The 19,176-nt window shown below is 24.9% G+C and overlaps 4 protein-coding genes across 4 annotated transcripts; 3 read left to right on the top strand and 1 right to left on the bottom strand.

Annotated features, from left to right (window-relative positions):
* Positions 1–856: 856 nt before the first annotated feature.
* LOC132930067 (uncharacterized) lies at positions 857–6,831 on the top strand. The gene is made up of 10 exons (XM_060995726.1): positions 857–1,138; positions 1,413–1,648; positions 1,724–1,922; positions 1,982–2,158; positions 2,230–2,489; positions 2,548–2,759; positions 2,821–3,406; positions 3,473–3,730; positions 3,798–3,997; positions 6,274–6,831. Exons 2-10 carry the CDS (start codon positions 1,442–1,444, stop codon positions 6,404–6,406), a joined length of 2,232 nt encoding a protein of 743 aa, XP_060851709.1. The 5' UTR covers positions 857–1,138; positions 1,413–1,441; the 3' UTR covers positions 6,407–6,831.
* A 2,605-nt stretch (positions 6,832–9,436) lies between these two features.
* Positions 9,437–13,119, top strand: LOC132929304 (uncharacterized). Its single transcript, XM_060994560.1, has 4 exons — positions 9,437–9,957; positions 10,732–10,903; positions 10,970–11,027; positions 11,120–13,119. Exons 1-4 carry the CDS (start codon positions 9,879–9,881, stop codon positions 11,345–11,347), a joined length of 537 nt encoding a protein of 178 aa, XP_060850543.1. The 5' UTR covers positions 9,437–9,878; the 3' UTR covers positions 11,348–13,119.
* Positions 13,120–13,773: 654 nt separating this feature from the next.
* Positions 13,774–15,674, top strand: LOC132929301 (surfeit locus protein 6 homolog). Its single transcript, XM_060994558.1, has 4 exons — positions 13,774–13,999; positions 14,292–14,327; positions 14,395–14,472; positions 15,003–15,674. Exons 1-4 carry the CDS (start codon positions 13,891–13,893, stop codon positions 15,605–15,607), a joined length of 828 nt encoding a protein of 275 aa, XP_060850541.1. The 5' UTR covers positions 13,774–13,890; the 3' UTR covers positions 15,608–15,674.
* LOC132929302 (autophagy protein 5) lies at positions 15,617–18,205 on the bottom strand. The gene is made up of 6 exons (XM_060994559.1): positions 17,852–18,205; positions 17,191–17,276; positions 16,391–16,516; positions 16,201–16,325; positions 15,932–16,132; positions 15,617–15,868 (listed from the first exon to the last, which is right to left on the bottom strand). The coding sequence occupies exons 1-6, from the start codon at positions 18,005–18,007 to the stop codon at positions 15,762–15,764; spliced, it is 801 nt and encodes a 266-aa protein (XP_060850542.1). The 5' UTR covers positions 18,008–18,205; the 3' UTR covers positions 15,617–15,761.
* Between the last annotated feature and the right edge of the window lie 971 nt (positions 18,206–19,176).

Raw genomic sequence — 19,176 nt, 5'->3', positions numbered from 1 at the left:
TTTTTTGTTCCTGATATTTCGGAGGGGGTTTAAATACCCCCCCCTATGTTCGCGACAGGTATGGAGTATGGAGCACGGTTTAAGATATTATACTTAATGATAAGATATATCTTAAACCGTGGTGTGGAGCCAGTTCAGGGGCGTATTTAGGGTGTGTGAACACCCACCATCGGCCGTATTTTGTTATATTTGACCAAACTCCAAACTTACTCACAGTGCAATTTTGTCTACACGAGTGCAAGAAATAATCATTCATAATAATTAATAAATTGTAGTTCTATTATTTTTCCTATACGATTCACAGGCTGTTGGTTATATCGGCAACGATCCTTGCCACTACAGCTGAGAGTGTACGCTACTTTTCAACACTCCGTAGACTTAAAAGTTATTTAAGAATTACCGTTGGAGAAAACAAGCTGAATGGCTTATTAGCATTAATGAATATCCACAGAGATATACCTATATTTAGGGCAGAGGTTATTGATGAACTTGCCCTCCACTTACCATAAGTCTATTAAATTTTAAAACACCCCCGTAAAATAAATCGTGGATACGCCACAATTGAGCCAGTCAGTATTATTATGACAAAATAGGTCTATTTTAATTCGTGGTCATGAGTATTATAACTCGTAACCATGATTATAACTATAGCCCAGTGTTGCCAGAACGTGTGTGAAGTACTTTAGTAAATTTATAATATTTGATTAAATACTGAATAAATGGTCATGGTCATACAGTTCGTATCAGTCTTAGATCATATGATCATTATGATCTAAATTCTAAGGTATCAGTGTATCGAATGTATCGTAATCACAGATATATAAAAATTTTATATATCTGTGAATTTGTGATCGTAATACACAATTTAGTATTTACTATTTTAGTCTCAGTAATCAGTATTTAATTTAACGCGGACATAATATTATAATTTGTATTACATATTTCCATATCTGTATTATATATTTAAGTGCTTGTGGTATCCACCAACTTGTTGACATTACTTTTTACTTTTTCATAATTATAAATTATATTATTAATTTAAATAATTTTTTTATAAATTGTATAGTTAAATGCATTTGACATTTTTTTTCTGCCAAAGAATACTGAAGTTCGTTAAATTCGAATGTAAATTATAAAAGTAAGTCCGCATTGCTCGGTCCTAATTGGTTTGTTTGAGGACTCTATAGTCTATAGGTACTAGAAATTAGAACCAATTGAATTCTTTTTCTTTGACTTACTTACATATGAGTACATAACTGTGCATTTACCATCATTATTTTATTATGAATTATGATTTATTTTATACTAAATAAACCTATATACTCTATATATGCTACTTACTTTTGTCATTTTTAAGTTTTAAATAAAATATATATATATATTTATATTGGACATTTTATTTATTATTTTAGTTAAAATAGTTTTCAAAAAACTTATCAAGATGCCTGCATATTCTTTAATTGAACTTAAGTTACGACGATACTTTTACTTGGGACATGAATATTGTATATATGTTCCTCCTGCAATTAGAACTTCATTTTCGGATCCAAAGCATCATGATGATGTTACTGGTGTACGGATAATTGGAAAAATTGTTAAAAAAAATAAACCTGAAGAAATTAATTCAATAGTTCCAATAATTTTAAAGGTTAGTTAACATCAAGTATAGAGTTATATCTTTTAAGTATTTTTTACTATTACTATTTACTTTTATTAATTATAGATTAAAAAAGAAGATAAACTTCTTGATGATCGGCTTCTGATTTTTGCATTGGCTGTATGTGCTAAATTTAATTTAAAATCATGTATAAAAATGGTTACTGATGCTTATAAAGCAATCACAGAAATATGTACAGATGGATTAAAGTTGTTGATGTTTGTTAAATTTTGCACGATAGCTAATAAAATCCTTTTTGATCAGGGTAAATATTTTTGAAAATGTTAAATCCAAGAGAATAATACTTAAACATTTTTTGCTTAGGTTTCTTAACCAATACGTCTAATAGTCATGGTCGGGGTTTTACCAAAGCTATGACTAAATGGTATTTAAATAGAGATCCATTACTAACTACAGAACATATAGTAAGAAATAAACGTTATGATGGTTGGAGTCATAGAGATGTGATGAAACTTATTCATATTCATTCCGACGAACCGTGTAATTTAAATTTTAAAATAATTATTACTTTTTAAGTATTTAAATTATTAATCATTCAAATACATTTTTAGGTCGTATTATGTATATCGTCTATACTTTGAGTGGTATTGAAAAAGTTGAAAAATTATTTGGATCTAAAATGAAAGACGTCTGTATTGAAAATAGTGATGAAACATTTGAAAATAAACAAATGAAATTTATTTACAACTTTTTAAATCAAGTAGAAGGCATAAAACAAATGGATGTTTGTTCATTACGATATGAAATTGAATTAAATAGATGGGGTCATGAACCCGAAGTTATACCACGAGAAATGCAAAGAAATCCCACTGTAAGTTAAATAATCCTAGTTAAAGTTTTATTTTTATGTAAATTAAAACTGATTTTAGATTTTAACTTCACTTGTTATGAATTTGCCATTGAAGACCATTTTGGAGAACACATTCTTTTTTGCTAAAAACAGATTATTTTGCAATTCATCATCTGAAGTAGGGCTTTGGGAATATATTTTACGCTTCAACAATAGAACTTTATTAAAAAAATCACAAATACACCCAATTGAATCATTTATTGAATATGTTAAATATTCTAGAACAGCAATGTAAGTAATAATTTTATTTTATAAAATAATTAAAAATATATTTAAAACATAATAATTTCAGAAATATCTTGAAATTGCAAAATAATATTATGAAAAAGGAAGAAAACACTGTAACCGAATTAATTGATGATAAGTTAAAAATATCAATAGAGTTACAAAAAGCACCAGATAATGAAGAAGTAATTATTCAATCAAATGTAGAAAATGAAGATGAATTATTAAGTGAAGAAACACAAACTCAAAATCAGAATGATCAAAAATGTAATTCAGCTTTAAGTGATAAAAAAACAAAAAATCAAAAATCTACGATAAATTTAAAAAAATCAAAAAAGTTTTCAACCAAAGGTGAAAAGGAACAATCAAAACATGATCAAAAATCATTAGCTGAAACTTCATATCAAGAAAGTCAGGGAGAACAACAAGTCCAATTAGTTGACAGTATCCATCACTTATTAAATTTAAATATCAATAATCTACAAATTAATCCTGAATCAACAGAAGAAACAGTAGAGGATGTGACTCACTCAAAAGATAATGATGTCAACCAAAACCAACCGAGTTTTTTGTTCTTAATAAAACCTCTACCAAAAATAGTAGACAAGTTAACAACATTTCTATCTGAAGATCTTTTAAAAAAAACTTGCGAAGTATTTATTTACAATTATTTTAATTCTAGAAATTGGAAATATATTATCTTAATATAATTTTTTTAGCTCTTAAATCCTACAGGTCTTAAAATAATGATAGTATATGACAGTCGATTATGTATGAAGAAAAAAATGTGTGCATGTTCACGAATGCTCAGTGTACATGAAGCTATTACATTAATAACACTGTCTTTAATTTACCCAGAAAAATTAGAAAATAAACCAACTATATTTAGTTTAAAAAGTCCAACTACATCTAAGAAGATTGAAATTGATTATAACCAACCTTTGACTTTTGCCTATTTAGAATCCATATTATTTAAGGTAATTTTTTATTTTAACATACATTTGAAAAATAATCCTGCCTTATTGATTTAAATGATTCTTTTAGACACCTGATGAGGCTTCAGATTCAGTAGATTCTGATGAAAAAGTTATTTCTGAAGTTTATCCTCAAGCTACATTTAAGTGGGCTAGAGATCATAAAAAAAAATTTGATGTATTTGTATTTATGGGAACTAACAAAATGAATTTAAGACTTTTTAAAAAAGTTATAAAAGGATATCAAACACATTTTAAAAACCCAGTAAAGTATGTATTATTATTATTTTGAAGCATTAGATTATTAACTTATATTTATTTAATTTGTTTATCAAGAGGATACCACATATTTTATATTTAAGTAGTTTGATACAGACAATTTTAATATTATTTAAAATTTAAAATATGCTTAAACATACAAAATAACTTATAAATTAACGTAAATACTGTCAATAGTTAAATGATATAGAAAAAAACTTAAAAAATAACATTTTTTTCTTAAGAAAAAACTAACAAAAGCGAAGTTGTAGATGGCTAAACCATTAAGTGGGTATAAACTAACTAAAATAAATTTTAAATAATTTAATACATTTTTTAAAATATATTGTCTTAATTAAATGTTCCAAAAATAAATTTTTTTTGCTAATGTTTTCTTGCATATTTTAACATTTTAGTGCATATATTTATGCATATTTAAGATTTTTTAGTGCATACAGGTGGGTTTTAAATGCATATAAATAAAACTTATTAATAGTCAGTTATTTTAAAAAGTATGAGAATTTTCAATTTTGATCTCCTGAAGAAAATACCTACTAAGTTCAATTTTCCACTAGAAACCTTTTTCAAATTTGATCAAAAAATTTAATCTTTTAGGTAATCTCTTTAAACCCCAAAATAATAAAAAGAACATATCACTATAAAATTGATACATTTATTAATCAAATTATTACTATAATTTAAAAAATAGAACTTTTACCGTAGAATATAAATAAATAAATAAATATGGTTTTAATTTTTTCAATATCATAGCAAAAAAAATAATTTAATTTTAAAAAATATCAAAATAAAAAATTTAAAAAAGAATACTTTTTTATAAATTGTTTTTAAGTTAATGATTTCATCAAACAAATTTTAATAATGATTAAAGTGTTTCTCGTTTATGATGAAAATTTGGGTTTCTTAAACCTTGATTGGTTACATTTTGAGAATTATCTTATGTGGTCGCAAGGGATCTTATCATCTAACACCCCTCCCTTCTATATTTTAGTCTAAAATGAGCAAATAAGTACAAATTAGAATTAAATATTTTTTTCAATAATATTATGTAATAATATTTACTTGAACTTAAACAATTTACATGGACAATAAAACGGTTATATTCATGAGAAACATATTTTAAGAATTTTACAATTTCAAAAATGTAATAATGTCTGTAAGATCTAGCATGAGTTTAAAAGAACAATAGCCTAAATGGTTCTTACCAACACAAATAGTTGTAATTTATGTTTGTGGCATCTTCTTAAGAGGAGGCCACTCCCACATGTGTTGTCTCCATCTTACAAATGTAAAACAGCAAGAACTGTTTTGCGTGGGAAAGAACCGAGAAGGCTACAGTTATAAATAAGAAATAACATTTTCAATATATAAATAGGAAAACTTAAGCTATAGAATATTGTTTTTCAAGTTCAAAATTAATGGATTTTGAAACAATAAGAACTTTTTTGTATGTAATATCAATAAAATAAAAATGATATTTCACAGATAATGTTCTCAACTATATTTTATTTCAATTTTGAATTTTAACTATCACTGCAGTCTGAGTGGTTCTATCCCGCTTAACACAGTTTTTGTTATATTTTACATTTCTAAGGGGGAGATAACAGTTGCGGGTGTAATTCTTAAGCAAAATATTTGCTTTATTTTTTAATAATAAACCCTAGCTTAAAATTGTTTATAACCAATCTTTGATTATTATTTTCTGATTTTTGTATTCATGGCCAAAAACAATAGCTTAAAAAATAAATTTATTTAATAATGACTAATATTATAGATAAACTATTAATACATTTCACTGATGCAATAATTTATAATTCTTTATTTTAAATAGGATTTGACTCATTAATGGCACAAAATTGGAATAGATTCTTATTTCTTGCCTTAATGAACTACTAGTGAGTCAAATCCAAATTAAAACTGAGCAAATGATATATGATTGTAATGATGTCTCCAGTCTTTAATATATTTTTTTATTAATCTATGTCAATAAATAGTCTTATAATTATGGTTGTGTAACATTAATTGAATCCAATATTAATTTTAACTGTTTTAGTTTGGATTTTGCACGCTTCTTTAAATTCTTTGGGTTTATGATTCAGTTTTTTCAATTCTTTTTAAACTATATCTTAAAACTAATTTATGACAAATTCTGTATTGCCAAATGAAAAAACCAAAGATTAGCCTGTTTATTCATAAACCAATTTAATACTATTTAAAAATTAATTGTCCATATTATGATTATAAATTAATTTAAACACTGTATTTTTCAGAGTTATTATATTTTGTCTAAATGGAAAACATCATGAACAAATAAATCTAGGTCGAGGAAATACGTTATTTATTATTGGTTTTGATAAAAATGTTGGTAAACTAATTAATTCCTTTATAATGGGATATTTTTAAAACTGCTACTATTAAAAATTAAAATACATAGTTATTTTAAGATTGAGATAAATTTAGTAGGTATTATATTAACTTGTTATACCTATTTTATATTTATATATTTTTTTTTTTTTTTGTATAATTTATTACTTGTTATACAGTATTTAAGTTATGTACTAGAAACATTGGATTAAATACATAGTTCTATATTTTCTAACTTCTAATAAAAAATAATGAATATTCTAAATATGTCTAACAAGAGCTTTGAATTTATATAAACATTGTTTAAATAGATAATGTATTTTATTAAAATAGTACAATATTAATATATTATACATTAGTATCAACTATTTACTATAAATAATTATATTATATTATATTATTATTTTCTAATCATATTAATTATCACTATATTCTATAATTAATAAAAATATATTATACTGATAGTTGTAATGTTTTTTTAAATTAAATTTAAGTACTAAAAATAAAATCTTATGATAAAAATAAACAATATAATTATAAAAAATATTTGTTTTTTATTGTAGAACTATTAAATTATTTCTTGGCTTAAGTTAATTTCTATGTAGGAAAGTATAGTTTTTAAGTGATTATTTTATAATTATGACGATTACTATTAAATGTAAATCAAATTTACCAAACCAAGAATATATTTTCAATAAAATGTTGGTCATTTTTATTAAATTGGAGACAGTTTGAAGATAATTATTATTTATTTAATAATTATTAGATATAATATGATTGTTTCAATTAAAAAAAAATGTTAATTAAAAACTAAACCTAACTCCCATATTTTATTTTATTTTTTGAATAAAGAAATTAATGTACAGTAGAATCCGCTTAATTGAGACACATTGGATGGTGACCTATTTGTCCCCATTATCTGACTGTCCCGATTAACCGAATAACCAATAAACCGATACATTCGTTTGGGACTATGCCAATCTGTCCCTATTAAGCGGTTGTCCCCTTTATGTGGTGTCCCAAATAAGCGGATTCTACTGTATTGATTTTTACTATGACATGTCTTTTTTTCTAGTCTAAAAGATAGTTTCTGATAGTAAATTGGATCTTTAAATTGTAGTATTTATTTAAATATAACTTTTGACAGAAATTATTTACAGAACTTGAAAATTTTCATCAAATGTTTTTACTAGCATTTTCTAGAGATGATTTAATTTTCAAAATATTTTCTTTTTTTTGCGATTTATAGATTTTAGATCTATAACTATTATATTTTTTTTCAATTTTTGTAAACAATTTTGTTTGTTAGTTAAATTGCTTGTATTATTAATACAATGTTCCTGAAAAAAAAAATAGTTTTTCCTAACAAGATTTAAAAAAAAAAAAATGTATTCATAATCTCATACTCAATTTTTATAACCATTATGTTTAATACAAAAGAGGATAAGATAAATAACGGATTATATGGTTTATAATGAATTTGTAGTAATTTAAAAAATATTTACTGAAATACTTAAAATATTCTACTTTTGTTCAAATTGTCATTTACCTTCTATTCTCAATTAAATTTTCAAAATATTTAGACCAACTAGGTATCAATTTACAAGATTTTGTAATATTCTAGTTTTTTTTTATTTGTGTTAATAATAAAATGTATAGTCAATCATAAGACTTAAACAGTTAATAAAAGATACTTCATTAGTTGTTATATAAAATTTTAAAATAACGAAAATATATATGTACCGACGCACTTCTATGTGTTTGAAATTCTAATTTTGTAGGAATCCTGAACATTTGACATTTGAAAAATCATTTTGTATTGAAAAATTGATAAAAGACAATCAACATTTATGGAAATGTTTTCAGCTATTTGAAGGTTAATGCTTATAGGTGAGATTTTTCTGTAGTATAATAAATTAAATATTAACTATTTTTTTTATAATAAACAATAAAAGTATTAAAATGTATAAAAATAATATTATTGGTTAATTCTTAGTAAGCTAATCTTATCATTTTTTGTAGGTATGCAATAATTTATCATTGAATTTAGAATTTCAGATTTCATACATGCGCCTCTATTGTAGTGACCCAGGTACACAATTATAAAATACGCTACAAAATACAAAAAAACTATTTCCCAATTTTTTGTTTTGATATTTATTCGATTTTGCAAAAACTATATACCTCTTTTATATATATATATGTTATAAATGAAAGATATATATAAAAATATAAATTTATTATTTATGTTTATATTATACAATAGGCATATTTATTGTTATTGACTAAATTGATTTGATTGTATTCTAACTAGTCAGTATCCTATAGTCATAATTTAAAATAAATGCATAATATTCAATGTACCTATTATAGACCTGCAAAGGCCATAAATTTATGGCCCAGTCCGGTTCAACAATTTTTTTTTATCAAAGCCCTGCCTGTTCAAATCATGCTATGCTGTTAAAGAGCCCGGTCCGGTCCAAGGATATTTTTTATAAATAACTTTATTATACCCCTTATTACTGCGTTCCACGAATTACATAATATTCCAATATTTGTTATTCGTGATTCCAATGTCAAACTGTAAACTTATCATTTTTATTTTAAATAACGATTATTTATCATACAAAAAATACCTAGGCGAGATGTAAAAATCCTTAAATCCTTAAAAAGCTTAATCCAACTTTGGTTAAGTCCGGCTCGACCCGGCCAAAAAGTTCTACAAAAAAAGCACAACCTGGCACGGCCCGAAAAGTTCTACCAAAAAAAACCCTGACCAAACCCTTTTATTATTTTTTTAAGGCCCGATTCAGTCCTTTCAGGTCTTTATAAGGCCTAATAAAGTAATAACGAATAACGATTAATGTATTTGTATTATGTATTTATGTACAAGTACAATGGTGTAGTCTTTTGAAAGTTGAAAACTCACTTGTGACTTACACAGTGTGACCGTTTACGATAATAATACTTTGTTGATTAATATTGTTTTTCTTTTTCCATATTTTTAGTTTTTACTATCAAAATCAAATTATCAATACAATCACCACAACACGATTGAGATTTGAGATATTAAAATTTTAATAATTGAATATAATATTACTAATGTTTAGCGAATATAAAACATAAATATTAAATTAAATAATATTTAATAACTATTATTATTTACTCATTGTATTCTTGTCATATTGTTCCTTAATTTCCCGATCAAAGTATCCTATTTGAGTCTTCGAACATCTTATTTGTAAAATAAAAAAAATGCTAAAATTGTATTAAGACACCTCCGCCACTAACCATTCATAATGTATTATAATTATAGTTTTTAACAAACTTCAAATGTGAATGTAGTGACTGTAGCTACTTCGTGTTCGTCACAACCGGCAGAATGCTTTTTTATCTATTATCTAGCCATATTTTTAACAAACAGTTACATAATATGCCTTCGTTGGACGGTAAAACTAACCAGTTTAGACCGTGAAGCGGGGGATACGATTTTGCTGTTTGTTTTAATAATATGGGCTGTGGTCCTAGTCATTTCGGAATCTCATATTCCAGAAAGACCAAGAAGAAAAAAAACAAGCACAAAGAATCTGGTAATGTATACTATTATTTACATTATAATTTCACTTTTCACAGTCCTTAAACTACTTAATTATTATATTTTTATTAGGATAGTATTCAATTTAAATTCTCAAAACTTTTAGATGTTTTATTTTAATATATATTTAATATTATGTACATGTAAATAATCATATAAGTTTAGGAATATATCTATTTAATCAGTCTATATAAACATGTATTATACTGTCCAGATAAATATAATTATAGATTTTATGAAAGGATGTTAATGTGTCATACATAATATGTTTAAGGTACCCTATGCAATATCAATTGATATTATTGAGTCTACTTTAATTTAATTTAAACATTGAAATAAAATACAGCATTGAATGTCCAAGAGTTTAAATTATTTTGTAAAAGGATTGGTATAATGGTATGTGCTATGTTATCTCTGGTCAGCTCTTAAATATTTATCAATATAGGCACATTAAACTGTATCGATAAAATTATTTACTTTAGATTCATAAAATATTTTTGTAATAGATGATTTTTTTCGAACAATACAGTATATTAGAGATACAGTAGTTTCACTATATTATTTTTTCAGATAAAATGACATTATTATCCCTAGTATATAATAAAATATTATGATATTCAAAAGTATAGTTCTATAAAATAAATACTTTTAAAAATTGAAGAATTCTTATAATATAATTTGTATCAAAATAATTTATTTTAATCAATTTTCAAATTTATTTACAATAAATACAATTAAAATTTTTTACTAATAATTATTTGTTTTTTAGATGATGAAAAAAGTGAGGGCAGTGCTTATGAAAATCATGTTGAAGAACAAATACAGCTGACAAGTACACCGTCTGTAAACAATTTATGTGACATGTCTGAAATGGATGATTCAAGTCCACTACATCAACGTATGTCAGGTCCACAGTCTTCCACTTCGTTATTTGTCAATCCGTAAGCAACTATTTCTTTATTCATCATTAACTATTATAGAGTACTTATACATAATTCTATGTATAGACAATTATCTTCTAGTCAACTCAATTTCTTTAGAATGTTAGATGAAAAAATAGAAATGGTAAGTGATAATCAATCTACTATACTCTCATTTTGAAAAAAAAATAATAATTGTTATTATTTTCAATTAATACAATTTAATTTATACCCTAGGGCGCAGATTATACGCAAACTATTGAAGAACAACGTTTGGAAAAAATTCATCGTACACATGCATTATTAATGGAATGGGAACGAGCACGAATACGCAATTCACCAAAACCTTGCTCAAACTCTAGATCCCGTTTTTTACGCAACCCACGACAGCCACATTTTCGAGTTTCCCATTCGGTTGTTCAATTTGACCAAGAACAAGGTGCTTTCCATACTGAACTCATATGAAGTACAAAATGTATTATTTATTTTAACATATTAATTGGCATTTTTATAATATTTTACATTTATCTGTAAAATATTGTAGTTATATTTTGTTGAATGGTATTAATTTATTACAGTATTAATGATGGTTAAAATAATTTAGAATAATATAAATTTTATGCAGTAATTATTTACAGTATGAAAAATAATTTGGCCATTGGTGAAAATCTAACAAAAACCGTTGTATTTTATAAGTTTTCATCAAAGTTCTTAATGTTTTAACATAATTAAAACAATTATTTTAACTTAATTTATTGTGATGATAATGCTTGATATTTTCAGACTGATCATCATTTATTGTTCTTTATTGTATATTAATTCTCTTTATAATAATATTTTAATATTTAAAATATTATTTAATGTTATTGATGTTAAATGTCTATAATTTTGAAAAATTGCAGCTAATATTTTACCCATAAGACTTGAAATGTGCTATAATTTAAATATTATTAATAGTTATAACTTAGTTCAGTACTGTTTTCCTGTAGTCTGTTTACCAAAGCCTATTTATTAAATCAATTAAGTGAATATTTTTAATCATTATTTAATATTAGGGAATTGGTGCGTGCAATATAATATCTGACATAAATTCTGTATGATGTGTATTAGAGTATAGCTGATCAACCTTTACACTTGTTATTCGATACTTTTTGAATACGGAATATACTATGCATTATTCCTAACACTTTGTTATAAAAGTTGATTTGTTTTATTGGTCAGTATTGTGTCATTAAGTTAGAAAAAACATAAATTATTAAAATTTAAAAACCTATATATAAATTGTAAAGTACAATCACAAGAAGGCTTATTGAATTTCTGCTAGTCATTAAATATTAATAAATGAAATCTGTAAGGTTTTTATATTGTTTACTATTGTTACTCATTATCTATTAGCATTTAATTATACACTCTAAGTGTAAGTCATGTATTAAGTACATTGATATGTTTACTCGTAATCTAAACTATATATTATGTTGATTTTACTTCTTAAAAATTAAATATTATATGAAAAAGTAGTAAGTTTCTGATTATTTAAACGTTTTTATTTTTACTTGAAAATTCAACACTTAATTATTAAACATTGTGTAATATTTATGTTTTTTTTTTTTATACATGATTATTATTTATATTAATTTATTATTGTTTTTATAAATGTAACTAATCTCAATCATAGGATTTAATGTCAAATTCAATTTATACCAATATTGATTTTAGTAGTATGTTTACATTTTGAGCCATCATTTCATGCACGTTTTTTCATAGTTGGATTAAATTTACCATAGCTACTTAAATTGCATATTTAACTATTGAATCTCGATTGCTTTAGTTCATTATCATCTAGTTTATTTTAATTATGATACTAAAATTTGTAGAATTGGTATTTATTTGTGCTGCATTAACAATTGTTATTAATATTGTGTCATTATGATAAATTATCTATGCCTGTGGCAAGCTAAATATTAAGGTGTTATACTAAATTAGTATAAGATACAATTACAATTATTGAACTTATTACATATTTTTATTAATGTACATTAAAAAAAAAAACAAAGGCTGTGAGTCAGAGTAATTTCAAGGTTTTCCTTATATTTAACATGTATTTATTAATATATGACTGATTTTCTTTTTGTCCTCTAATTTACCTAGATTAAATTATTGTTTTGTAAATAACAATTTACTCTATCAAAAAAATTAAAATGTTTGTGGTTTTGTGTGTAAAATAAATTTTGTCTGGATTTGCTATTGTTTTTTTTTCTGATAACTAATATACCTACATCAAACAAGGAAAATCTAAAAAAATTGTTTGCGTGTACTTTCTACAGTGTTTATTTTTATATTTTTTTAATACATTTTTAAGTTCCTAAGATTATTCGTTTTCGAGTTCCACCAAAATAAAACAAATTAATTTTGTCGAAAATTGTATATTCGTAAAAATTTCAGTTATTCCTTAATTATTTTGTTATTACGATATAAAAACCAATTACTAGAAATTTTACCCCTCTAAACTACAAACTAGATTTGAAATAGATTCAATTTGATATCCAAAACCTTAAACCTCCATCTAAATATAAGTTTTATCGACTACTTATCGTGACCATATACACCAATTACATCATTGTAAAAACAATACATTCATAGCCGCCTCGGAATCTAAAATGTTATATTGGTAACTGAGTTAAAGAGACTTAAGAGACCCGAACGTTCCGTCGTAAAAGAAAAGCGATCCATATTCCTTAATAATAAAATTAAATATTATTGTTAGAAATGGAATATTATGTTACAGCCGCGTGAGTTGGTAAAACAAACAGTGTGTCTATTTACTACGTAAAAAATGGTATTTTATTATATACTTCAAAAATTAACGTTGTCGACAATGGTGATAAAAATAAATGATAATAGAATGCAGTCCATTGAAAAATGTGTTATTCTTTTGAAATAATAAAATTTAACAATTACTGACAACTGAATTAAAATTTATTACTTAAGACATAAATAAAAAACTAAAAATGTTGTCGTTAAACCCAGACAACGTGAAGAACCTCTTCAATAAAGAATTTGATTTCGTCAGTGCCATTCTAAATCAAGTGAAATTACCGGAGCGTGTAGAAGACTCAGGTAAATTATTGTATAAACATGTGCATTTTCATGCCAGAAAAATATTACTGTACTTCATACAAAATAATTATAAAAAAACTTATTAGTTTCAACTATCGAATGATATTAGTAACTAGTTAAATTCACTTTTTATGTCGAGTTGTTTACATAATTAAAATTTATATTTTTTGTTTATTTATACACAATATGAACTATTTAAATCAATCAAAAAAATATCATCTATCTTAAACTTGAATGTCTCTTTTGTAAATCATTTATAACGTTTAATTTATTTCTTTGTATACTTTTTTAGATTCAGAAGAAAGTGATAGTGATAAAAAAATCAGAAGTAAGCTGTAATCAGTTTTTTTTGTTGTATATTTTAACTATGTTTTTGACAGTTTGATTTTTTTTAGAGCCAATACTCGCTAGTGACGAAATAAATAGAGCCCAAAGCTTAGACGAACTGCATACAAGACTTGCTGCGATAAGAGGTAAGAAATATTATTTTTAGCCTTAGAACTAATTTATTAGATTAGATTAATTTTTTATGCCATTTATTTTTTTCAAAAAATATATCTTTATATTCTAATAAACTATTATTTTGATTTAAAATGTAAGTTAGTACAGTACCATTTGTGTGCTATTTCCTGACCACTAGCCGTTAAAATGTTCGATCCAAACTATAAAACTTGCTTTTTCATCAATAAAAAAGAGGACACCTCTTTGTGAACATTATTCTAGTTACTTGTAATGATTGCATACTGATTCAAATATGCAGTAGCACCAAAGCATGTAATATCTCAAATTAACCTTGTGGATATTATAGGTTCATATATTTATAATGATTGATATTTAGTAATATCCAGTGGCAAGTAAAATAACTAAAGTTTTAACTAACACTACTACTGTAATTAGTTAAATTCAATTATTTTATAATATTACAAATTAATAGTGTTATTAATCAAATATCATTTAGATATTATCATAACTAAATATATACTTTTTTTTCATTTTTATTTAGAAAAGAAATATACATACCGAGGAAAAATTATTAAAAACAAACTTCAAAATAAAATTAAGAGAAAAAAAAAGATACACGAAAAAATTAAAGGTGAAAAAAAATCTGAAGACACTGTTGAAAAACCGAATGAAAAATCTTCCAAAGTAAATGGCACTAATAGCAAGGCTAAATTAGTATTCAATCGAATAAATTTCTTAGGAGAACAAACTGAAATCGCTCCACCTCCAACAAGTACAAATGCAAAAGTGGCTTTAGATGAAATTAAAACAAAGCAACAAATGTATAATGAACTAGAAAAGTCTGGTGAAAGTGATAAAGCTAAAGAATTAAAACAACGTGATGCTTGGAATAACGTTTTGGCTAAAGCTGAAGGGGTAAAAGTTAAAGATAATGTGGAATTGTTAAAAAAAACCATTGCTAGAAAAGATAGACAAAAAAAGGTTAGTAAAACAAAATGGGAAGAAAGAAAAAATACTCTAGAAAAGACCAAGAAAGAAAAACAAGATAAACGTACAAATAATTTATTGAAAAAGAAACAAGAAAAAAAGGAAAAAATAAAAAAGAAGGCTATAAAAAAAGGCCGGTTTGTGCCTGGCATAAATTAATAAAAAATGTTTTAAGTATGTAAAAAAATTGGTGATCTTATTAGAAATTATAGAATTATCAATATTATTTCACAAGTTTTTTTTTTAACACATTAATATGTATATTAATATATTACATATTTTATATATTAATTGTTATATATATATTTATTTATTAAATAATGACTAAATGTAAAAAATTATCCAGGTAACTCATGTGTTCACTCATCCATTGAACTGGCGTTTCATGAGGTATGCATATGCCATGAGTAAAAATTTTAGCTGAAAATAAATAATATATTTTTAATACCACAACAAGCTTAAAAATGTTATAGACAAACTTACGGTTATCTACTGATGGATAATTAAGTTTTATCAGTTCTCCCAAAGTCATATGGTTTCCATCTTCTGAAACTGGCTTAACTAGTGTTTGTGTCATAACTGATGATCCTGATCGATAAAAATGTACAGGTATATGTTTAAAATAACTGCCATCAGATGGTTCCATTAGTTTTTTATTCTCTGACCAAAACTGATCAAATTTATCTAAAACATAGTTTTGTATTATTTTACAAAATATAATATATTAAAAAAAAAAAAAACTATTTATTCACCATTAAGTAGTCCAGTCCATAATTGATTGTGTTGATGTCGCTGCATAGTTGAAAATACTTGACTTCTGTGTTTTAGCATATCAGCTTCTTTCATTGCTGACATAAAATTAGATTCTACAGATTCACTAAAAAAAAAAGTTATAAATTTTTTTTATTTTTTGGATACATTTATCAGTAGTAAATTTTTTACCGGCATGAGCATCGCAGTATTTGATCTTCAGGAAAATTATCAAAGTGAACAGTTATTTGCCAGGGTAAATCAACTTGTTTATCATCAATTGTAAAGAGATCATAAAGAACACCAATAGGATTATTCCTATATACATTTTAACTATTACAATATATTCTTTATTGATTTCAATATTTATTATTTAATTATAAACTAAATGTTATAAAATATTAACTTCTAATATAAAATTATAGTTGTCATATTGTAAATAATAAATATAATAAAACTGTACAAAATAAAAATATTATTTGCATTTAATCAGTAACATTGCTGAAATGAGAAAAAGATTTATATGAAATAAGATAGTTTTAAATAAAACAATTGTTAATTGTTGATGGTCTTAATAATTTATGTTGTCATTCAACTATTCAATCACCTCTAATCCAACTATAATGTATTAATTTAAACGACCCATGCATAATGCTATGTAACAGTGTAAAATATAAACATTTTAATTGTTAAAAATGATTTGGTTCATAAAAATATGAACCATGACTCATAAGTTAATATATTTTGCAGCAGTTATATTGTTTATAAAAAAAATTATAGTTAATTAATTCCAATGGGTTAGCTGGTTTTAGGGTAAGGTGGGCACAACACCTAGTTGCTCTAACTCTGTAACTAGATAATAACAGTTGAAGATATATATTTACTTCAAAGTTATGACATTTTTTTGAATCTTGATGATAGTAAAACATAATCATAATATACAAGCAAATTGAAATTTCTCTATTTAAATTAGTATTAATACAATAACTTACCATTTTAATGGAATATTTTTAAATTCTAACCACATTTCCATTTCTTGTTTTTCAGGATCCACATGCTTCACAAAATGTTTTTTTACCTTAGGAAATATAATTTAGATTTCAATAAATTACTTTTATTATACTAGCTAATAGTTTGTTTGTATAATGTCTGTTACACAAGGCTATTATTTAATGATATTATGATAGTATAATGGTGTAAAGCTAATATTTCTAGCTCCATGTAAATAGAACCAGCTTTGTTTTTAAATGAAAAATCTTCTAAATTATTGTCTCAATTCAAGATAGATTAATAGGATAAGGTTCTATTTTTCTTGCTATCCTGAATTAAAATATTAAGCTCTTGCAGACCGAGTAAATTTATATTTATACAGACTTTGAATGTACTTACAATAATAATAATAATAAAAAGTCAAAAATTGGTATAAAATATGGTTTAAAACTTCTGGGAGAAATTAAAAATAATATTTTTTTCAGGATAATCTCCGTAACCAATATAACCAAGTATATTGCTTTATTGATTTTCAAACTATAATACGTCCATGGTCATAAAAAAATACACACACCTACCATTGAATGACTACCATGGTCCATAACAATAGCATTCAATTGGTACATATAAATCAAATCATATTGATATTTTTCAAAAACTTACTTTGTCACAGACCAACGGAAAGTAACTCATTCTGGGTACCATCAAGTAAAACGGCTCTGGATTCTGTATACCATGAATTTCTTGTTCATCCAATTGAAAACATACAGGTAACTTCCCATTCCATAAATAGTGAAGAATTTCCGTATCGTTTGCCATTGGAAACGAAACGGTTTTAATGGACCATTCAACAGAAGTTTAAATTACGACGTCTTCTATAACGCGGGGCTAGTATTGTTAATTATTCAGTACCTATTTACATTTTGTAATTTTCTAAAACTAATACCTAAACTAGTACAACTCTACTATAGTTGTATTATAGATCGTCCAGTTAGGCGCATTATCACTAATTAGTGCATTATCTTTACCACTTCAGCCGCCTCTTAACGCAAATAGTCTAGATAACATTATATAAACAACAACAGCTGTGTTAGTACGTAGTATCACAGAACAATGTAGTATGCATGAATTAAAATATTTAATTCGTGGTAGTATGGCACAGCCAAAATAAAATCAATATTAAAATAATAATAATAATTAATAATTTTAAATGGTAATAAAATAATACTATATTACGATATAATAAATATAATATAATATTTTAGGTATCTATGATTATATGTACCTATTACATATTTAATAAGATATTTAAAATCGTGCCATCATGATATCAGTACGAATAGTACGATTTACGACTTGATTAATATCACCATTAGACAATAATATCTATTGATGACAAGTTACAACTAAAGAAATATAGATTATTTAGATTATTAGATTAATATTAAAATACCTATAACTAGTATTTATTTTAATATTCTCGTATTACTTACGTTCGTACTAAAAATGAAGAAATACATTTGCAAAAGTTATTATTCTCATATCAAAGTCGAACTATTGTGGTCAATGATGCTGAAATCAATTTAATCGATGGTAGGTACCTACATTGAAAACTGAGCAAAATACTTTGTAAGATCTCATAGAGTGCAGTTACTTGGGTATTTAGGCATATGACTATGAATAGTATTAGGTACAGAGGAAAATAGAGATTTGTCGTCCAGAGTTCATTTAACGCAAATTTGCAATTTAAAAATAGATCCACACGTAGATTTATCAATACATTATTATTTTATATGGTAGGTCGGTAGGTGATGAAAATTATATTTTATATGTAGATATAGCTTACCTCGACCTGGTAGGTCATATATATACCTACATGTACACAGAACGGAAAACCATCACTGCTGTCTTCTATTTTTAACATAGTTATAGTGTCAAAGCGAATTTGCATTCAGTAGAATTAATTTTTAGCAATTATTGTGCTGTTA

This window comes from Rhopalosiphum padi, chromosome 4 (genome assembly GCF_020882245.1).
Source record: "Rhopalosiphum padi isolate XX-2018 chromosome 4, ASM2088224v1, whole genome shotgun sequence".
Classification (NCBI taxonomy): domain Eukaryota; kingdom Metazoa; phylum Arthropoda; class Insecta; order Hemiptera; family Aphididae; genus Rhopalosiphum; species Rhopalosiphum padi.
Note: the sequence above shows the minus strand (reverse complement) of the source record. Positions and strands in the feature narration are given on the sequence as shown.